The sequence below is a fragment of the Nothoprocta perdicaria genome, unplaced genomic scaffold, assembly GCF_003342845.1.
Source record: "Nothoprocta perdicaria isolate Ctin4 unplaced genomic scaffold, notPer1 scaffold_19, whole genome shotgun sequence".
In the NCBI taxonomy this organism is placed as follows: domain Eukaryota; kingdom Metazoa; phylum Chordata; class Aves; order Tinamiformes; family Tinamidae; genus Nothoprocta; species Nothoprocta perdicaria.
The window spans coordinates 2,344,416-2,367,643 of record NW_020455093.1 but is presented as its reverse complement, the minus strand read 5'-3'; the positions used below and the strand labels follow the sequence as shown (position 1 = coordinate 2,367,643).

The 23,228-nt window shown below is 35.4% G+C and overlaps 1 protein-coding gene across 3 annotated transcripts in view; it reads right to left on the bottom strand.

The window, feature by feature from the left end:
- ROCK2 (Rho associated coiled-coil containing protein kinase 2) overlaps window positions 1-23,228 on the bottom strand; it is an 84,007-nt gene that overhangs the window by 2,740 nt on the left and 58,039 nt on the right. Inside the window, exons 9-32 of one of the 3 annotated variants that reach the window (XM_026037038.1) lie at window positions 22,723-22,882; window positions 22,039-22,102; window positions 21,877-21,888; window positions 19,911-19,990; window positions 19,510-19,558; window positions 18,656-18,791; window positions 18,463-18,554; window positions 17,961-18,207; window positions 17,540-17,646; window positions 16,999-17,158; window positions 15,974-16,134; window positions 15,376-15,560; window positions 14,401-14,470; window positions 13,002-13,105; window positions 12,690-12,876; window positions 12,372-12,465; window positions 12,148-12,242; window positions 11,500-11,679; window positions 11,111-11,279; window positions 7,862-7,932; window positions 6,780-6,868; window positions 5,778-5,856; window positions 5,275-5,536; window positions 4,441-4,654 (exon numbers count right to left, since the gene is read on the bottom strand). In XM_026037038.1, the coding sequence (XP_025892823.1) occupies window positions 4,441-4,654; window positions 5,275-5,536; window positions 5,778-5,856; window positions 6,780-6,868; window positions 7,862-7,932; window positions 11,111-11,279; window positions 11,500-11,679; window positions 12,148-12,242; window positions 12,372-12,465; window positions 12,690-12,876; window positions 13,002-13,105; window positions 14,401-14,470; window positions 15,376-15,560; window positions 15,974-16,134; window positions 16,999-17,158; window positions 17,540-17,646; window positions 17,961-18,207; window positions 18,463-18,554; window positions 18,656-18,791; window positions 19,510-19,558; window positions 19,911-19,990; window positions 21,877-21,888; window positions 22,039-22,102; window positions 22,723-22,882 (3,067 nt within the window). Of the gene's footprint in view, window positions 1-175; window positions 384-4,440; window positions 4,655-5,274; window positions 5,537-5,777; window positions 5,857-6,779; window positions 6,869-7,861; window positions 7,933-11,110; window positions 11,280-11,499; window positions 11,680-12,147; window positions 12,243-12,371; window positions 12,466-12,689; window positions 12,877-13,001; window positions 13,106-14,400; window positions 14,471-15,375; window positions 15,561-15,973; window positions 16,135-16,998; window positions 17,159-17,539; window positions 17,647-17,960; window positions 18,208-18,462; window positions 18,555-18,655; window positions 18,792-19,509; window positions 19,559-19,910; window positions 19,991-21,876; window positions 21,889-22,038; window positions 22,103-22,722; window positions 22,883-23,228 lie in introns of those variants that run through there. The other 2 variants (XM_026037039.1, XM_026037037.1) reach the window with 2 other exon arrangements.

Below are 23,228 nucleotides of genomic sequence, written 5' to 3'. Positions count from 1 at the left end.
AGATGAGCACCACCTACTTGTTTCTTGGGCAGGCAGACATGAATTTTGAAAAAGATACAAAATTTAAAAACACCAAAAAAGCGAAACTTTTTAATGAAAATGACTCTTCTAAAACTTCATCTTCACCACAAGCAGAATCTCATTTTTTKTGTGTGTAAAGTATTAAAATGAGATCTTGTATTCTCTCTGCTTTGAGAAACAAAATCCAACACAGCATGCTGTATTCAAAGGCAAACCAATCCATTCCTCGCTATTCAGATTTACCCCTTTTACTTCTTCAGAAATCAAAAACATCGTCATCATCATCATCATCATCATCACCATCAATATCATCAACATCATCAAATGACCAATCCCAGTCTTTAAATGCCAGATCAAGTAATCTGCAACAGGAGGGTTTGATATTTAATATGCAACACACTTCTACGAATGACTTCTAAATGCCACATATCACTAAAACTTTTAAAATAAAAGACTTGTCTTAGGAAGAACAGTTTCTTCCTTTGCTTAACATGGAGTGCAAAGACTAAGTTAGTGCTCATGCAAGCCAGTAACATTTCATCCATTGGACACATACTTGCAAATCACTAAATTCCCTAAAATGTTTACCATATTGATTATTTTCTCCAAATTTCAGTAGAAGAGAGCAATCTTTCATAAAACTAACAAGAGTTCTGTTTTGCTGCTGCTTTTGTGGACTGTGGTACAGTGATGTTCATGTACCATTCCTTTGCAGACAATAATGAAGGACTAACAATCTTTCCAATAAAATGACATAAATTTAATTAACAAAACCAATCAAAAAGTCATTTGAATTTACAAACACAATGGGATTTTAGTATTTATTCTGTAACTCCTTATTTAAAGTTATGCAATGTCAAAAGGGGATATATATCAACATGCTCTCTAGGAGTCAATGTCTATGCTCCTTCCATGGTCAGTACTGACAGACTGGAAAAAGGAAGGAACTTGTTCAGCAAATTAGTCATTTCACCTATTGTAGACATTTATTTTGGATTGGGATGAATTACTGTCTTGTTTAGTGATGACAGCCTCTTTTTTTCTTTTTTTTTTTTTTTGTGCTGATTATAGAAGGATACTAGACAAATATTGTGCACTAGCTTCACAATACCTATTGCTAAAGAAACGAAGCCCAATCCAGCCAGCTCCATGATTTTAGATGAGGGTTATATACCAAATGCATGAGATAGAAAGAGAAAATGAACTCTAAAGAAAGCACATAATATATTTCAAATAMTATGACGTAGAGTTTAAAATAATTAATCACATACATTAAGACAGCAGATTTCAGTTTTTATTGGGTTTTCTAGTTCTGAAGGATTTATATATTTTTAAAATGAATATATCCCTAAAAAGATTCCATATTAATTTATTATTAAATTGCAATTACTATTACAAGTACAGGGCTCATTAATTTTTAAAATAAATTTAAATTGATTTTTAAAAATTGGTGAATTATTCTTTTTGCACTATGCACCTGAATGGATTACTAGAAATTGCACGGTCTGTATCAAAAACTGCTTCTCTTTTCTGGATTCTCATGAAGCACAAGAGCCATGAAAAGAAACTATCACTACATGGAATTCTCAGCAGAGACAGGATTAAGCGAGGTCACTATGAACACTGTAACRCTCCTCTACAGGTACCTGAATGGAGGCTGCAGTGARACAGGGGTCAGTCTCTTCCCCAAAACAACTACTGATGGGACAGGAGGAAATGGCCTCAGGTYGCACTASGGGAAGTTCAGGTTGGACATTAGGAAGAATGTGTACGTGGAAAGAGTGGTCAAGCCTTGGCACAGGCTGCCAGGGAAGCGGTGCAGGCCCCGTCCCTGGCAGCATTCAAAAAACATGTAGATGAGGCCCTCAGGGACGTGGTTCAGCCGGGAGGGTGTTGAAGGGCTTTGGTTGGACTTGAGGATCCTGACGGTCTTTTCCAACCGTTCTGATTCCATGAACTCCAAGGTATGGGTTGCTATGGGCCGTGTCCCGACAAAACCACACACCGCATCTCCCCGCAGTGTCCCCAGTGCTGAGTAGAGGGGGACGTGCTGGACCTGGGCCCTGCTCCTGCAGCGCTGGGTTCCTGCCGTGCTGCCCACACACCCCAACGAGCAGGCCTGGCACCGCCGGAGCCGCGGCCTTCCCTGCAGAGCTGCCCCCCGGCCGGGCAGCCCCCACGTCCTGCAGCACTAGGCCCTCACTCCTGAGGAAAGTGACAGCAGAAAGTGTCCCCATCCAACAGCATCTAGGATCTCACTGCTGAGGAAGGTGACAGCAGAAAGTGCCCCTGTCCAGCAGCAGCTAGGCCCTCGTTCCCAAGGAAGGTCACGGCAGAACATGCCCCCGTCCAACAGCAACTAGGTCCTCACTCCTAGGGAAGGCCACAGCAGACAGTGAACTACCCTGAATGGCGGGCTGCGGCACCAAGACATTAAATGAAACCATAAAGCACCAGTCTATCACCAGGACAACTGGTCAGAATAATTACAGTGATTTAAAGCCACGTGCTTTGTAATTAAAAATGTTTAAATCCGTAATTGGTTTGACACACATGCATGAGCAAGGAGATAGGTGTGACAGCCTGACAGAACTGCATTTTCCATCTCTAACTACCAAAGCTGTTACACATTCAGTTTTCTTTAGCAGATACTTGGAAGGTTTTACAGCAAGAATAATTGTGTGCAGAAGTATTCCTCCTCCTCCTCCTTTTCCCACTCGCATGAAATTTCAGATGTACCTCACTGCAATAACCTGTTCCTATTTATTCTTGGCAAAATTCCACTGGAAGAGTTAAATTGAGAAATTAYGCAATTACCTTTGGTTGCAAGAAGCCTAGTTCTAGGTGTTTTAAAATTCACCTAGAAGTAGGGCACTGAGAAAAACTGACACATATCAACACACAAGCAATATACGAAATCCAAAATTTAGAAAAACTTTTAACATGCACCAGTCATTCGTCCATTGAAAAGTGAGTTACTGAATTGATGTACAAATAAATTCCAAAATATTTTCATTTAGGAATTTTTTTTGTGAATTTTCATAGTTAATATTGTAAGCATGCACAGCTGAGTGAGACACGGTCCCTATTACTTACTGTTGCAAAGGATAAACATACAGATAAAAAAAATCAGTGAAGAATGATTCGAAGGGGAGGAGGATCACAACTAAAAGAATTTGCAAGAGTTAATATTACTACAAATACTATGTTATAAAAACATTTTGTTAAAATTGTCATGAAGATGAAAGAAGAGCACAAAATGAAAAAATTTCTTTCTGATCACCTAAAAGTAGCTGTGGAACAATCAATTTATCATATACCTTTTATATATCAAATAATAAGAGAAATACTTTAATCCAATTACTGTTATTTTGACTGGTTTGACTTTTAAAATCCCTTTAATAAGTCCCTAAAATTGTTAATTAAAAAAGCTGTTTGCATTAAGGGAAAAATCTAATCATGTAAAATGCAGATCATCAGACCATACCCTTTTAAAAGCCTCTGAATCACAGCAAATTAGAACGTCTATAAATTAGAAGTGAAGGTACTTTGAGTCCTCTAACTATCCAGTTCTACACATTTAAATAAGGCTGCTTTCTGATACCAACAACATTAATTGTAAAATAGATCATGTTTACCCTGCATTCACCGTTTTAACTACAGTGATTTATCCAACCTAGTTTTAAACCAGACAGCTCGGATATTAGTGGCAGTCTGGCCACACAAACAAGACTAATGCTATCTAGCCACTTCCAAATTATCTTTTTGGAGAGTATTTTAAGCCTTTGCTAAGCTGGGCATTGCTGGTGAAATACGACACCAAACAAAACTCTGACAGACCCAACTTCTCCTATGTACTCAACACCTGGGGASTAAAATGACACAGAATTAGCCTTACAACCTTAATTGTTCCCTTAAAGGATTTGGTTGTATGCAAACTCTAGTAGTATAGTTCCATAGGCCCTAACTGCAGTATATCATCACTTCTACGGATATGGCACAACTGTTCACTGTAGGTGCCCAAGAAAGCTCTGTATGCTTCTTTTCTGCATCAGGATGGCCTCAGCTGAACCCTAAAAATGGCTCTTTCCATGTATCAACTATAAAGGGAATTGGATGCAAATATATTTACTTGGTTAGATGAATTTCAATTTAACACACAAGTCCTGACTCATGTGTCTAAGCTTTAGAGAGAGAGATTCAGACACATTCCTCAGAACTAATCAGTAAGAAACAAAAGGCAAAGTCATTTCGAGCTATCTGTAAGTCTTTCTAGATTGCTTTTTGGAGGCCTCTAATTCTCTCCACAGGTTAATTAGGAATCACAGCCACTAGGGTTAACTGTCCATATCAACACATAACACACTATTGGTAGTAAAATGTTTAAAATTATCAACTTAACACCAGCTTTTGTGTCACCTTGGTTTGTTTGGAGGAAGCTGTCGACTTGGTCGCCTGATGGATTGGTTTGGCTGTACCTTCATGGAAGTTCTCGGAGAAGATCGAGCAAAGGGGTCTGGTGCTGGAGGCTTCTTGGGTATTTTTTTCACCAGTCGGCTCACCCATTTTTGCTGCTCTTCTGTAGAATTAGCTAACAGTAGTAGGTTCTTGGCCGTTGAAATATCATAGTACACTGTCAAAGGAAATTTTCAAATAAAAACTATGAATTTTATTGTACTTTTGAATATTTTGAATATTTATGTATTATTCTAAACATATGCATCAAAAATTAGTGACCACATTACCATATCCTCACAATCCATGCAAGAAAAGAAAWTAGTAGACAAGCCAAAATGCAAAGTGAACCCAATTTCTGCTGTCATGATTAGCACCATTTCCCAAATACATTTGCCAGACCCTAAAGACAACTAAGAGCCAGACAGGTATGTGCGAGCACAAGAAACTAAGCAACCTAAATCAAAGGGAGTAAACTTCACTGAAATCACCTATTTCATAACATGCACTAACACTGCTGCTTCACATAGCAATGCAGCACAACAGTGTGAGCTGCCTTACAACTATCCTGCCTCCCTGCGCGATGCTGGCAACAYGAGAAGTGCCACTAAGTCACAGCAGCCAGCTGGTCCCCTTGTAGACACCCTTAGTATGGCTCTGACACCTACAAACTAATATTAGACCTAAAAGATAAACCTAACTGCTTACGTTTGGTTGGTATCAGAACAGTACTAGAAGCCTCTGACCTATTCAGTCATTTAGTCTGAGCACATGCATGTTCAAATATCTGCTATTTACCTTTGCAAGGTGCTATAATCTCTTCTTTTTTATCCATGTGATCTTTGTGACACTTGATATGGCAACGGCGACATTCTAGAGCAGGGGGAGGTTTAAACATATGCCACAATGGCTTCATACAAGCCTCGCAATTTGTTGGAAAGTGATACAGAGTTGGTATAAACTCATGTCCTTTGTGACAAATATAATTTGACTTTTCTCCCATGGGTTCCACAGGAAATTCTTGTTCCTTCTTACTTTCTCCTTCATTAGCATAGAGAATCTAGAAACAAAGCAGAATACAACATATACAACAAATGCAAATTCAGTGTAATTATCTAATCAGAAAGATTGAGCAATAACACTGTCAGGAATTTCTTTTTCAACTATTTGGCAGTAAATTCCTTATTAGATAAAGTTATGAATATATTTTTATGATGTAGATAAAGTTATGTATGTATTCTGATGATGTATGAAATATCACTTGTTTGTTACTATAGAAACATTAATTTATTATTGAATACCTGAAATATCCTAGGAATTTCCTTGGAATCTGCTCTGTACACATCAGTCTGAGTGACTGGCCGGACATGGAAGAGTTTACTAGAGGAAATGATTTCAATAAAAATAAAAATTAATGTTACCAAAATGATAAATTTAAATTGCTAGGAAAATACTGTATCGAATAAAGACTTAGAGCCATTAAACATAACTTRTAGTCAGTAAAAATTTATAACCACTTTTAAAGCCTTATTATAAAATCCTTTGCAACTTCCAAACCCTAAACAAAAACAAGTCACGAGAGTCTGCATTTATGAGCCTGTACTGTATTTAAGAGTCAAATCAGATTTATGAAAAACTGACAGAAATGCTGACATGACTTCAGTGTTTTTCGACAGCTTTCTAAAACAATCCTCTYCTTAGGTCTCTCCAATTTCTGAACAGCCACATTCTATACTTGCTAAAGGAAGAAATTAGATTAACTGTGCAGCCCTTCAACAAGCGTCATAGATGAAAACATACAAACACTGAAAATTATAGTCTCCCAGCTGCAGTTTTCTTAACAGTTCTTGGCACCACATATGAGTGAGGTAGGTCTAGCTCAGCGCAGCGCTCTGTGTGGGCTACTGCTCTGTCCCACCGGAGCTRTGCTGGACTCAGGACCACCCTGMAGCTCCACCATTGCTTGTGGGGCACTTGGSGACATGGTTTAGCAGGCATGGTGGTGATGGGTTTACTGTCAGACCTGATGATCTTAGAGGTCTTTTCCAACCACATTGATTCAACAGCAGACACACAGGTGGGTCTGCATCACAACGGGCACATYAGCTCCCAGCTCTGTAAACCATAAAAATGTGCCCCATTTCAGGTTGTGCTTTGGACCTACATACACTGGCAGAAAACCATGATTTGAATAATACAATTCCATAGAAAACTGTTACTCTCACATGTATTTTCTCAAGAGGTCTCTTCTGCCATAAGTCACCTGTAAATCAGAAGATGGAGTCTCCCGTGATGATACTTACTCTATATCTAATACCATGTATGGATTGGACTGCTCTTTATCTTGCTCACTGTCATAGAACAGAATCTTCTTACTGCTTACTATTACATACTGTTAAGAGAAAGAATACAGAACACATTCTAATTAAACTATTTACAGAAGTCAAATATTTCCATAGCAATATTTTTATATAAATTTATTAAATAATAGGTAAACAGACAGGGTAGTACTTCATTACGGGTCCAGGGTTTGACAACAAATTCACTGCACTGCAAACAAAATTCTGATTACTTGTTAAATTAATAAATGTTATCATTTTAATTCACATTTAAGTAAATTAAAGCAGCTATGAGGAGGTAACAATCAAGTCTAAAGAAGAGTAAGCTTAAAATTTTACATTTCTGTGTTACTGATTTAGTTTTTACTTACACTCATAGTAAGAATAGCTGTAATCTAAACAAAAAATTTTGAATACTATTTAACATAGATAGTATGTGATACACCAGACCATACTGTATTATATTAGTGTATTATATTTACTATATAAAACATATGTTGCTTTGCTTTAATATTATTTAATATTTTAAATATAATTAAAAGGCTAATAATTAGTTATCTAAAATAATTTTGTCCAGAATTAACAGTTTGACTGAGGAGCAAGGGAACTAGTATGAAACAATGTACACTACTGATCAGATAAAGAACCACTGAAGCTACTGAAAAGCAGTAACTAGGTGAGTTCTGCTTAAGGCAAATAATTAGTCATTATTTTTTGAATAATGAAAAAGAATCTGTCAGGGGTATCTATTTTCAGACTGTGCTAATTTTCAGCTCCATGATCCTGTTGGGATGCTTCTTACTGAATGTAGAAATAACTGAAGCTTACCAAGTGGCCCTTCTTGTCTTTGGCTGGACATAAAAGTGCCTTAAGCCACTAAAATTGTCCTAACCTCTTAGTCTCAGATGTAACGATAATAGCTATAGTATTTTACACACTGAGTAATGACATAATACATATCAAATAAAAATTAAACAGCATGGAAAATCCTGGAGTGTAAAATCTAGATTACACATGAAACAAAATTAAAAAATTATTTTCCTTACCTTTTTAACCCATCCAAATTTCTTAGTGTTATTTCGTACAGGGAGCGACAGCCAGCCTTCCAATCTTGATTCTGAAAATAGATGTATATGAAAAAACATAAATATCTGCATATTATTCTGAGATTCATGTATAATTAAAATAATTACTGAAGATCAATAATAAAGCAAAAATGCAGACATAAATACATTACTTAAAAGGTCTTGCAAAGTTTATTACACTAAAGTTTCAAGAATAAACCTAAATCATGTATTCCAGAACATGATCAGTAATAAAAGATGCAATTATAAAAAAGCTGGCCCAGAGAAAGGAGAGCAAGCTTTCAACCATAGCACACACATTCCCTTTAGTAATTTATTTTTTTTTAATCTTTAGAAGGGTCTATCGACCCCTTAGAGCAGCGTCTCTGAAGACATTAGTACTGAACACACAACACTCAGTTCTTGGAAAAAGCCAAAGCAATGCAAACTATCACCATCAACAAAGCAGGTTTATCCACTCTATGAAAAAAGTCTCGTAAATTTGATATTATACTGCGAATGTTTTGCTCTGTAACGTTTTTTGTTTAAACCTGCCTAAATCTCCTGGGCTTTCTACTCCAGAATAAGTAATTTTTAGCTAATCCTGAGGCCTTGCCTGCAATCACTACCCTTTTACACAGCTGAAATATTTTTTCTGACGTGACTATGTCATAGTCATGTTATATTAGACTTACAGGCAGTGTTAACAGCTCAACTGTTGTTGGACATACACATTTAAAYAGTTACCAAAAGCCAACCTGCATCAGACTATGCTTGTGCTTAGTAACACACAGGCTCTCATAATCCTTGACTTTGTTTTCATAGTTTCACTTAAAAGAATTTATTTCCTCTAGGGCTTAATAAGAGTTGCTCAATTGCAATAATATTTTACTGCTGAGTAATGCCCCAACACATCTCTCTCATATTAAACCTCTGCTGCTGCCTAGGATCTCCAAGTGGAAAAGTCTGACGACTCTGCTACTAACAAACATCAGCCTGTGAAAAGGGCACAAAAATGCCCTGGAATTGGGGAAAAAAACACAAAATCACAAAACGGACAACAATTAAACAAGCGAAAAACCCCTAAAAAATAACACGAAAAAAGTACTTATTTCTCCTAGGAGGGTATGTGCATGTGCAGAGTCACTCCCACAGGTAACACAGTGTGGCAAGAAATTATAGCTGCTCAAAGAATTCCCACTCTGTTGCCATCTCTGTAAGGCTGCTCTGGATGACACATTTTAACTTATATACCAATTATATGAAGCAGCTCTATAACGTATTTGCCTTATAGTTGTCATATCAAATGGTTCCCCCTACGTGTGCCTGATATGAGGTAGCAAGCATAACAAGCATGGAAAAAATCATTCCCATGTGTAGGAACTTATTAATGGGGTGAAAAAGAACATACGCTTTTTCTAGGAGTAAAATAGGAATTTTTTTCCTATTTTCCTCAGTAATCTCAAAAACTACACCATGAAACTACACTACATGAGAGCATATTAAGATATTTTTTCATTTCTCGGGTCCATTCAACACTAACAGATCAGAAAAAGAAGATGAAAATATTCTGAAATTTTCATAATATAGACATATAAGGGCTGGGAAAATTCCTACCTCCAAACTATTGCAATTATGTCAGGAAGAAACAATTTAGATAGGATTTTGATTCTAAAACAAAGCAAAACCATGCAGACACCACAACAGCAGCTAACAACAAAAAAAATCTATGTGCTTAGTAATTCTCTTACCAGAAGCCTCAAAAGAAAACAAAAAATACAGAATAAGGAAAGTAGAGAAGTAGAGGAAATTAATCTTTACTTCACTTTGAAGAAGTAATGACAATATTCCAAAGCGAGTTTTGACTTTACTGGAAAGGTGTTCACCTTTTCAGGAACCTCAAGTCAAATATAGAAATTTGAATATAATTTTAAACCTCATCTCTCATGTTAAGAATAAACAGAAGTTTTGTTCAACACTGAGTATGTGTACTCATACAGAATTTATACAGTATTAGTAAAAGAGATCTGTTTTACCACRGCCACATAATTTCATTTTTCTTTTTTTGCACATCTGGAAAAATGAATCCTGCAGTTGCCTTCATACATCACATATGCCAAGTAGAGAACATTTTTGAAGGGCCTTTGATTTTGGTGCCTTACCATTAAGAATAAAAAACAGGACTCAAATTTGAACAAAACAAAACAAAAAAAACAACAAAAAAGAACTGACACTAGAATGAACTTCCATGAGCAAGTAGTATATGTCTAGATGGAGACAAATCTTCACACAAAGATTTGGAGTTTTTTTTCCAGTATCCAGTATCTGAAGGTTGTACAGAAAGATGCAAATGCTAGATTAAAAATTACTTTGAAAACAAGCTCATGAGGATCATTCATCCAATGCTTTAATAAAAATGATGTTCTACAAACATTCCTACTATTGCAGCAAGTATTAGCGAACACAGAGAAACTAGATCATGCAAAATTTTCAGTGAGTGCTTTCGGCTGGAATAGCTTCCTGTCAGCTTGTCTTTTTAAACAATACGTTATTAGTGTTAGTTTTGAAATCGAAGAAAAAGGACACAGCCAGAACAAAGCCCAAGGGGTGTCGGGGATGTCACCTGTGCTATCAAGGTCTGAAGGGCTCTGTGAACAAGACTCTTCCTCTGAGTCAGAATCAGAGTCGAGAAGCATGCGAGAACTGGAAGGCTTAGTGGCAATACTGACAGAGGTGGAAGAATGCTGGTACGTGAAAGACATGGMTTCCATAGTGTGGGACTGAGTGATATGGACTAAACATAAAGCACAGAGGAGGAAAAAGTAGAAAAGAAATCAAAAGAGAAGCCCTAAGAAGAGAGTATTAGCTTTACATTTCATCATGTAAGACAGTGATTTATATATCATGTTGAGACAGTGATTTATAATTAATCACCAAAATAAAGATGAAAAGAAAGCAGTTTTAATGTGAGACAGAATACGTTAAATTTAAAAAAAAAAAGAAATTAGCTACGATAAATCAAAGAATGAAGTATGATTATGCTACACATTTAGTTAGCATGTGGATATTGAGTACTATCAAACCATTGAGAAAGTGCTAGAAAAACATAAAGATGAAAACAGAAACACCAGAAGATTAATTCAATACTTCAGCTTCTATGGTAAAACAACAAATAATGGCAAAATTACTGTAAAATCGACTGATGCAGAAACGTTAATAAAAATAACATACCAGGGAAGCCATCATCTGCCTCAGCATCTCCGGGTCCACTGCCTATGCTACTGTTGTCTAGACCAATGTGCAGCGACTGCAGCTGGGAGCGAAGCTGTTCAATGTCGCTGTCTTTGCTGTCCAGAGTCATCTGAAGCTCTATTCGTATCTGACTCTCTTCTGCTATTTGCTGTAAGAACAAAGGAAAAGATGACTTGTCACTGTCCCTACTAAAGAACAAATAAGTGAAAAATAATGGAGCCTCTGTAACCAGTCTTAATAGACCCCCTGCAAATTTCTTTCAGTCATGGAAAATGCAGACAAATCCAGACAGTATATGGTAGCCTGTATGCATTCAATGAGAATTACAGAAATGTTACTAGTAACTATTTTTTTAAAGAGGGTCTTACTGCCTGCATTTCATTGATCTCCTTCTGATACTTGATCATCATTTGGGTGAGCTTCTCTCGTTCAGACTTCAGCTCCATGTGCAGTTTCCTATTTTCCTTTTCCTTCCGCCGCACATCAGTGTCAGCTCCGCGTTTGACCGGACCCTTCCGATTCATGATCTCAGCCAGTTTATTCACAGCCTTCCAAAAAGAGGGAGGGAAAAAACGTCCCAAACCAATAATTACAGAGAGTTGTATCACAAACACATCAAGTCTCATCTCCTCCCTGTGACCATGCACTTTTAAAATCTAACCAGAAACTCAAACTTCTGCATATCTGGTGGTACAAGGCCAATTTAATTAAATGTATTAGTTGAAAATGACTTTTTTCTTTTTTTTTCTTTAAGAAAACATTTAATTAGAACATTTCTATTCATTCAAATATTTTCTTCAATTTCTATTAGCTAGAATCAAAATATATACAGATTAAAATGCCGCTTATTGTTGTAAAAACAGATTGGGTTCAAAATCAGAAATAGAATGTTTTATGGAACTTATGGAGGAATATAAATCAAGACAGTAACAATAAAATATGAATTCTATTTTGTAATCTGTTAAAAATTGTTTCACAAATACTAGCTCTTCATTCCTTTAGACACATCTACTTACCTGGGTTTTCAGTGTTCTTTCATTCAGCAACTGTTTCTCAAACTGTGCTTTAATATTTCCTACATTTGCTTCTTCTTCCTTTAGCTTTGTAATTTCTGTGACAAGATAATAAGAAAAACAAAAAAAAAAACTATGAAAGCTCTTTACGAAAAAGAATAGTAAAATTTAAGGGCTTTTTTTTAAAAAAAAACAATTAAGCTGAATTTGTCTCAGGGAATACATACGTTCTTGCACCTCCTTCAGTTTGTTGTTCAGCTCTTCTTTCTCATTAGCAAGATTAGCCACATCACTAGTTAGTGTCCTATTTGCTTCCTCCAGCTGAGAACAAAGAGTATATATGTAACTATGGAGCAAAATACAATTGACTTATGATAGCACTGCATGACAGAAGGATTTTTTWAAATTTCATTCATGCAAAATACATRTTTTTTAAATGTTAAATATATTTGCATTTATYGCAAGCACCCTGTCGATAATTCAAGCTGCAAATAGAACTGAAGCACATGTAAGCCTCCACCAAGATCACAATGCATATTACTCACAGAGGCTATGGTGGCATCTTTCTCAGTGAGTTCCTGTTTATGCCTTGCCATCATCTCTTTAATCTCCAGCTCTTTCATAATCTTCTCTTTTTCCAAATCAGAGTACTGCTCTTCAGCAATAGAACGAGCAAGTTGTTCTGAATCAGCTTTCGTCAAAGTAATCTCCAGCTGAGCAGCCAAGGAATCCCTGCAAATCATTGACAGGTTAATTCCAAAAACTGTAGGTTTTATTTTTAAAGAAAAATAACTTTTTTTTTTAAAGGAGAACTATACATCTTAAAGTTTTATTTTATTTAAATTAGCAAAACCTACCTCTCATCCTGTAACTCTTGTATCTTTTGCTGCATTTCTTTACAAAGTTTGGTCTTTTCTTCACATTCCTCTTTAAGTTCTCGAACTTGTGTCTTATAAAGAGTCTAGAATTTAAAACAGGAAAGAAAAAAGGATGATTTCCATGTTATATAAGAGGAAAGAAAAAAAGAATGATTTCCGTATCATACCATGAAGGCACAAAAAGAATGGTACTGGAMATAGTACATTGCAGTTCTTCAATTGTGGATTCCATATACACGTGACTTTGCAAAGTCTTCTCTAAATTTAACTAATAATCATCACCACTCCGAGGTGTGTTTTCAGCTTTTTAACTTGTGTATTTCTGAAYGAATAGATGTATTAGATACACATTTATAACTATACAGTAAGAGACACCCTCAGAGTGAAAACAATTATTTGATAGAAAAATGAASAGATTTGAAAAGCATTTGATATTTAGATTTTTGAAAAATGGGATACAAATCTAGAACTCTAGAGAAAATGAAAAAGTCATATTACTCTGTATATTCAAACGACTGAATACAAGCAAAGTGACAGGCAACTGTAAGTGGATTTAGTGCAGGACTTTCAAGATAAATTGTATCTTAGGACAGATTATGTTTGATGTATCTCTCTGATGTACCCACAACCACCAACTGACCTCAATTCTTCCTTCCTCTCTCCTTTGACACGTGCAACATCTTGATAAACAAAAACTTCAGGTAGTCATTTTCCCCTTTGACACAGAGACCCTAGTAAAAACCTAAAATTCCTTTAATTCTGAAGCAAGTCCTTTGGCCTCTTACCTGTAGCAAGACTGGTGTACACTGTCATAAATTAATCCGTACACGCTGGCGATTAGTATCTATAGTATCTATAGTATCTATAAATACAGCAGCTATTTACTCTATTGTAGGCTACTACAGAACTGAGGGGAAAACAGAAACTTCCAAGAGGTCTTTTAAAGTTTAGTTCTTAAATAGAAAAATTTCCTTCTGAGTTTTAATTGCGCGTGTTTTGCTACAATGCATCATTCTGCRAATATGGCTCTTCCATGCAGCTGGATGCTGAATGCAAGAGGTCTGAAACATGCAGAAATTATAGAGTGAGAGAGAAGGAATGAGCTGCTYGATTCCTTCCTCCCTCCCTCTAAACAGAGTTTGGGGCTTCCTCCGAAAGCTGGGGCAACTCCTTGTGTTCCTTAATACAAACTCATTTACACTCCTTGGAGATCAAGRGGAACCAATGGTGACAGGGCTACAGACTAGACTGAAGAGAGACAAAAGAGAAAGACATTTTGTACAAAGATGTGAACTGGTCGTTGAGCCTGAAAGCTGAGTAGGAAGAACAAAGGCTAATGCTGCCTTTAGCTAGCATAAAAATAAAGTGGAAAACATACTGAGAAATACTGTTCAGCTTCCAGCTGGTCTTGAAGCTCTTTCATTTGACCATCTGCATCTTGACGTTCCCTATAAAGGAATGAAATGCTTTTAAAGAACAGATATGAAGATATGCCAAACAAGTAACAGCAGACTGCCTTTGCACTCTTAAAGATTCCTTGATCAAAGCCCAGTCTACAATTAAACATGAGGCTTGTTTTAGGTACCAGCTATCATCTTCACTTATCCAGTTGAGAATACGGCATGAATAAGTCAGTTTAATATCATTAATATATTAACTACAACCGTGTCACCCACCTTAACCAGACAAAACAAACAGCCAGTGACACAATCTCATTTCCAAGTAAAACATCACTGATCTAACACACTGACTTCCAATAAACAAAAAAGCTGTAAATTACTTCTGGAAATCTATCTATATTCTCTGTCATGGGCTGTGTCTTAATTCATCTCTCAGCAAAGTCATTAGTTGGTTGTATAATAAAACTCATGTAGCCCTCTAGGTGAGTAACTGCATCTTATCAATAGAAAAAAATAATAAAGCACAAGGAGATGAATCATTAAAAGTGATAAAGGAGCTACAAATGAGATACTTGTGATAATATCCAGGCCTCATTTGTCTTGACAGTCTCTGAGCACATTTCCCTTCCCAAGTCATATTTCAGCATTACAAGACTTTAATCTGATACAACTGATTTCATCAGTTGCAATTACTGCTAGGAAATCCTTGAAGAGCAATTGCTGGCCTTTAACATAGCTCTAATTTGAAGGCTCAACAGATGTATTTAAATGTCCTTAGAACTGGATATTTGCAACAGTTACACTCTTCAGTGCATTATCACCATTGCCATCCAACTCTAATAACCTTTCCTGGTTAAAATTAAAAAAAAAAAAAAAAGGGTCTCAGCTTTTGCTGCAAGAAAATTACAAATAAGTAAAACTGCTAAAAAAATGGATTGTGCAACTCTGCTTACTTGCGAAGTTCATTATTTTGTTTTTCCAGACTCAATTTGATTTCCTGAAGGTGGTTATTCTCCTGTTTTAGCTGCTTCTCTGACATTTTCAAGGTGTTGACTTGTTGCGTTTGCATCTTGAGGTCGTTTTGAGTGAGGCAACGCTTTTGTGTTTCTTGTTCTATTTTTAATGTCAGGTTTTTTACCTGAAAAATAAACAGAAACCATTGAGCTTCACAGATCCAGACCACAAAACAACAKTTGAAACTGTTTTAATAGATTTTTTCCACATTTTTATAATATGCACACAATAATTCACTGACAAGCTTATTTTCTGAATAAAAAAATGCATCGATAGACAATAAATAAGGTTCTTCTACACATCAATCTCCACATCTCACAAGGAAAACTCTAAGTTCAATAGTGTTAAAAATATTTCAGAAAAATGAAACCATACTTTGTAAAGCTGATTTCTTTTTAACTRCAGAATCAGACAGGAAGTAAAAAAGGTGGCTCTCATTTTCATTCGCAAACGCTCCTAAATATTGCATGTAACAGAAAATGCTGAAGTGGTTAAAACGCAGTTCCACTCAACGCTCCTTGTGCCCTTGTTACTTACATCTTCATTTAGTTTGTCCTTCTGCTTCAGGAGCTCATTTATTTTCTGTTGTGACTGCTTGAGATCACAGTCCAGCATAGAGCGCTGCTTTTCAGCTTCTAACAACCGATTTTCTACTTTTTGCTTTAAGGCTCTCTCTTCCAAAAGCTTCTTCTCCATTTCTGTGGGTCAAGATATTGCAGATGTTTCAGTGTAAATCAAGTGCATTCTGCTTTTTGGGGGGGCAGRGAGGGAAGGAAAAAGAACTATCCCTTATTAACTGTAAGGAGTATGTTTGTCTTCTTAACACTGAAGAGAAATACTTCTGAGAAGTGATTTAAATAAACTCTGCATAGTAAAGTCATTATTGGGGGATGGTTTTACAAGCATTTCTGCTTTATATCTACTTCCTGCGTTTCAGCTTCAAGTTCATTTCTAATTTATCTACAACAAGCCTGAGACAGATAAAAACGGTCAATATTTTAAAAGAAATATTTCATCTAAATCTACTGAAATATTGTTGTGACTATGATGCCCTGAAATCAAAGAGCTGTTCAGCAAGCTGATCTGCCAGGTGTTTCAGCCATTTTTCTGCTTCTTTTGAATGTCTGCAGCCTCAAAACTTTTGTTATTGCTCTATAGTTGGCAGGTAGAAGACTTGCAGGTGCAAAACTAGCCACCGTCTTCTGAAAGTATTTTATCATCACAAAGTAAACCGATGTATTTTGYTTAGGAAAAGATTAACAGGTTTGACCTGTGAGTAAAATCACAGGTAAACGGACAACRAAAATGTTCCAAATAGTTAAGAAAATATAATTCAGAATTCACTAATAGAGAAAAAGCAGTAGTAACCAGGACAATGGAGAGTTATTTTACTCAATGAGACTAATGTTGTATTCTTTCAACCTAGCAAATAAGGACAGAGGGAATATGTGTGATTTTGCTAACTTAGAGAAAAAAAAACACATTTAAATTTCCATTAGCATTTAAGGATTGTATTATCTGTTCTCTRTAATTTATATTTAAGATCTATGATTATGTCATACCCTTCATGGCTTCAGACTTTGCTTCCTCAATAGATTCATAGATCTTGTTTTTGTCTGCTAATCGTGCTTTTGTAGCTTTATGTTCAGCTTCTTCTTGTTCCAGGTTCTGCTGCATAACTTTGAATTTATAAGTCATGTCTATTTCCATGTTGCTCTTTTCCTGTTAAAGAGAAAAATAAATGGAAATAAAACATTAAACAAACCAGGTTAAGGACAAAAAAAAGGGACAACAGCATCAGGCTGCTTGGAAGTAAGCCAATAGTACGGGAGAGASTTCAGGCTTTAAGGATTCATGTTTTTGTATGGACAGCAAAGGGCTTCAGGAGTACACAGAGATATCCCTAAGTGCATATAATTATACAATTAGCCTCTTAACAAATAACATCTTATTTTCACTTTTAATGTTGTAAAAACAAGTWAAAAAAATCACTGTAAATAAGGTTTATTTAATCAAATTGTGTCTCACTACCTCAAGTAATAAAATCAAATTTAAAAACTGTATAAAGGTTAAACACCAATGGTCATCTAAAAATGCTGTTACCTTTTCTAAATCTGTAAGTTTTTCCTGCAATTGCCTCTTCTCCATTTCAAGTTTGGCTAATGCACTCTTTCCATTCTTTACTTCTTCTTCTAGGCTAGATATTCTACCTAAAAATGACCAAAACAAAGAGATTGCATAATCTGCAGAAAAGAAAGGTACTGTAGTTACTCAGGATAAAAATATTCCCATTAAACAGTGTCTGATAATTAAGAATATTTTCCTTTAGAGAAATATAAAAAATAAAGAGCAATATTTTATAAATACAGACAACAGATTTTCAGTAATGTGCATTAACACTTACATAACATTGTATAAAATGCACAGTAAAACTAATTACAATTTGAAGTTTAAGTAATGCTGAAGTTTATTTTTATTTCTAAAACCAGAAGTGAGCTTAACTTAAAAATATTTGCTGTAATACCTTGTAAGTCACTGATAATCTCTGATCCATGACTTCGATCTCTYCTTTCTGATTCTAGAGCTGACTGAAGGTTGAGAAAGTCTTTCTCCAGCTTGAGTTTAGCATTCTCTAGCAAGCAGTTTTTATCTTGTAATTCTCGATTATTAGCTTCCAATTGCTGGATTTGCTTTGTGCTTTCTGTCTGGTTCTTTCTTAACCGGGCTGCAGTATCAGACTCTGATCGTAGCAAAGAATTGGATTCATCCAACTACGGATTAATTTAAAAAAAAAAAAAAATAACAAGCAAACAAACAAAAAACATACTTCAGACATAAATATAACACATATCATTTCCATTAAGGAGCATCCATTTTTGTGGATTTAAATAATAAGAAAGGAGTGTTTTCTAAGATTACTTTTAAATATCAAAACATAATAAGAAAGAAAAGCTTTTACAAGTCCCTTACAGTTTTCAACTCCTTCCACTGAGCTGTTATTTCAAAAATATATAAAGTTGACTTGCCTGTCTTTGTAGTTGACTGATTTTCTCATTGGATATTTGAGAGTTCTGATTCCTCTTTTTTAAGTCTTCAAGCTGGTCCTTCAAACTGTTAACTAAAATCAAATCAACACTGTTAATCATTGCAATGAAACTTTAAAYCGAACTATAATTCTCTTTCATCCAAACAGAATCCTGAAAATATTGCTCCACATACCCTCATTTTCCAAATTGCGCTTCTTATCTGCTTCATGCTCGGCTTTTCTCTGGTACTCTGTATTCTTATGCTGAAGAAGAGCCTTCTCTCTCTCTAACTGTCTCACTGCAGACTCTACATTCTTCCTTGAAGTTATCTGGATAGATTTTTTTTTAAAAAAGAAAGCTTATTACACACAGAATCATGTTATTCTTTAAATGACAGAAAGACAACTCATGTACACAGTTTATGATGGACAAAGCCCCATTCCATTTGCTTGCTGCAAATGCAGTGAATCAGAAACTGTGGTTGGATCCAGACCAGGATGACAACAGGAAGCAACTTTCACCACTGAGAGGCTGTTTGGTGGTTGCATTCAGTGACTCTGTAATATTTCTAGTAGTCACTTAGCAAGCAATTGCCACAAAAACATAGGTGCACTCTAAGATCTCAACACTTGCCCATTCAGACACGTGCTACGTTGAACACGTGCATGAAGGATAAATTTGCAGCAGCACTAGGGCAGAAAGCAGGGCAAGAAATAGGATCCTTCTACCAATGCTGTCTGAACCTCGCTAGATGCTGCACAGAATGGGCTTCCTCTTCAAATGACGTGACTCTCATCTCAGTTGTAACTACYAGAAATACATACGGGATATTTATATTCTCTTGTCCTCCAAATCAAAAAAGAATGGTAAAAACAGAGTCTGAAAAGTCAAAGTGTAACCATAATCCAGCAGTTGTGATTAAAATATTTTAACAGTGAGATCATTTTCTTATTTGTGAATATCAGGAAACAGCCATAGTGCTATAAATACACTGCTAATCAAAAATAATTTGCTGTTTCCTAAATCCAGTAAAAAACAACTACTTACCTCTTCATCTAGTTCTTTTACTATCTTCTCTAAACGAGTATTAGTAGACCTGGAGAAATTTAAAAAAAATACATTTAAACCCCCTTTATTATACAGCAAATAGAATATTTGTGTCTTTTTAATTTTGTATATGATGCACTATTTCTTAGTAGTTACACGAATCTTCAAGGGAGTGGGTGCAAATTATTTAGATATTTTCATAAAGTTATAAAAAAAAATTCACGAAATTATAAGAGTAGCAAAAAGAAGATTTACATTGGGATAATGGGATCCCAATTTGGAGTGGGATCTGCTTGCCAAGAATCCCCAAAGGGAATTAAAATATTTTTTAGTATTCTAAATCAACATGTGAAATAATTCTTATTTATAAACACAGCAAACAGATGTCAAGACAATCTCACCTGTACTTCTGTTCTAGTTCATCTTTGGCTTGCATTTCATTACTGAGCTGTTCTTCTAACTTGTTTAGTTTTTTCTGAAACTGTGTAAAAGTGTCAAAAAAGCATAAAGAGTCATCATATAAAAGGCTGTCATATAAAACAAGTATAATTGAATTAAATAACAAAATCAAGAATGAGTAGAATATTAATTCAAACAAGAACGAGATGAATAATAATTCAGCTTTCCATTGTATTTTTTCAATTGAGAAGATCACAGCATTTTCATTTCCCATCTAAAAAATTATTAATCCTGATAATTTTTAAAACAGAAATCTACTGCAATAAAATTTAGTGTATGCTACCTAAAATGTGATCACCATGGAATTATGTGTCACAGAATGCATGACAACATTCCTGCAAGCAAAGAATGTTGTTTCTGGTCCTTTATTCTCTATATGTAAAGAGAGCTTCACCTTGAAGAGAAATCTTGAGGCTAGTCTTTTCAAAATAAGCTAACTGAGCAGTGGAACAGGCTGCCCAGGGAGGTTGTGGAGTCTCCTACTCTGGAGGTCTTCAAAACCCGCCTGGATGCCGCCCTGTGCCACATGCTCTAGGTGTGCCTGCTTGAGCAGGAAGGTTGGACTAGATGATCTGTAGAGGTCCCTTCCAACCTTAAATATTCTGAAATATTCTGAAATATGAATGGGAAAGATTAAATATAGTATCTCTGAAACTGGGGAGTGCAGAAGGCAAAGACCAAAATGCACCATATTCAGAGAATAGAGCTAAGCTTGCCCAAGGACCTACACGAAGAATTTTAGTCTAACACATTACAGAAGCTAACAACCATTTCTCAGATTTGGGAACATTCTGTTTGGATTTCTAAAACATTAAAAAAAAATATGGCAAATATCCCAAAATTGTGAAATTAGATTATAAATCGTAAGTTTGGAAATGTCTTGAAGTTTTCATTGAAGTGCATTTATTCTTGAAGTGTATTTATTCTCCTCCCAATCTCCTCTACTCCCACAAATASAAAATGCAGAGTAGTTGTCCAAAACACTTTATAATTGTCACAATTATATTTCCCAGAATTGAAACGTTGAAAAAGAAACCAAAAACTTGAGAGTTTTTGCTTTAAAAATTTAAAAATTGTCATAAAAGAATATAAAAAATCTACAAAAAATCTACTACAAAATCAAAATACACTCACTCTCACAACATCTAAAACAACTGTCTTGAACACGGCACTGCATATTTCAGGCAGCAGTAGAATTTCTCTTTAAAGAATGTCTTTAAAGAGATTCTCAAAACTATTAATCCATTCAATAATGATAGGAAGTAAAGAAGCAGAAACTAAAAAATAGTTATCTTTGTATTTTGCTGGCTGCTAGATATGTAAATTTCCTTTACAGTACCTTTCCAAAGTTTAAAAAATAACCCAAATGTTCAGGAATACACTATATACGCCTGAGCGAGACAGATGTTCAAGTAATATAATGAAGACAGTTCAGTGCATGTAAAATTCATTGCATTTTTCAGCCAGCTGCAAATTTAAATTCAGCTGGCAATCTTCAAAAGCTGGATAAATACGCTTCATTCACTCACTTTAGCTAAGATTTATGTTCATAAATATCCCTTTGTGACTGCAGATGACAATTTACTTTGCAAACCCTGGACGAAATTGTCATCAATCCCTTACGCAGGAGTGAAGCCAAAATTCACCACCTACCCATGAGTGACATTTTCTGTGGCTAACAGAGCTTTACACATTTGTTTTCAAAACAAATTCTAGAAGCCAAAAGAATATGAGAAATGACTGTCTCCATCTTTACACAACAATGCTTCCAATCTTGAGCACAACTGCTCAGTCACACTGATTAGCTTACTATTAACAGTTTGGTGAATAAAAATTTAAGATATTTCATGTTACCTGGATTACGTAGTGAYTATTTGTTCCTTTCATAATTCAACATAATATACTTACCTCCTTGCTGCCCTGTAAATAAAAAACAGTAGTTTTACTGAAAAGACAAAAAAAAATCTCCTGCAAAATTTCTTGAAAATCTATTTCAGAATTTGCCTTTTCTTAATGGATCTATAAAAGTTAGTTAATCATATATTAATATTTAGGAAAATGGATACTAACCTCATTTTTACTAGATTGCATGGACTCATTTTCTCTACAGGACTGAGAGGAGTCACTTAGCAACCTGTCAAAAACAAAAACAAATCCCACCAGCTCCTACTCCAGTTTTCAACAACTCCAGCAGCTTTGCCAATCAACACATTTTAATCAGTTCTCTCAAGCCTTAATTTGTCCTAGGCTGCTCTCAGAATGAGTCCCTCTTTCCAACTCTAATGTTTTCTTAAATGAAGTATAACATATAGACCTTTCCAAATCAACGGCAGATTATTATTTTCCACTAACACTGACAACTACTCCACAACTATCAGATACACTAAATCTGAGTAATGATGCAAAATAAGGTAGAATTGATAGAAAAATATAATTTTGTGTAAACTTTCTTCTAAAGTAGCTAATAAAATTTTGTAATATACCTAAGTTATAATTCTATTAGTATTTTAAACTAAAAAGAGATTTTTAAAAGGCACTCTGTAATATTATGCATATAAAATACTCTTTGTTAAATTACGGTTATCAACATAATAAAAATAGTAACAACTAATATATCCTTCTTTAGGTTCAAGAAGGATAATTTCCACCACTGTACATAATTAAATATAATGCAAAAGGGTAAATTATGTAACTAGAGTAAGAAAGAAAAGCCTCAAGTGTATTGCTAACAAAGTATATTAAAATGTCACATACAAATTGTCTCTGTAGTAGGTAAATCCTATAAAAGGCAGCTGGTTTCCCACGAAGGCTTTGGGGATTGGAAAGGTTTCCACATCTCCCTTGTCATCCTCGATGTCATCAAAATTACTGCTGTCTATATCACTGCTCAGCTCAGGAACAACAGGAGCTGCAGCTAATAAGAAGGGGAGGAAAAAACAACTTTACTCCAAGATTCAAAGCCCTGATACACACTTGGATCTCTATAATGTTACAAAGCYTATAATATCTCTTGCTGATTGATATATATCTACCGTGCAACAGATCTGCTAGTGTTACTGCCAAGAATTTTATTTTCCCCTCAGGATATGTAATTTTAACATCACTTTCCAAAAGCATGTCATTTCTAATGGTAGTGCAATCAAATTTTAGAATACAACTCCAAATACGATCAACATTGTAAGAAACTTCAGTACATGTATTTGGCTTGAAAAGTTATGGTCAAATTTGTGAACTGAAGTGTTTGGCAAGGAGGGACGGGA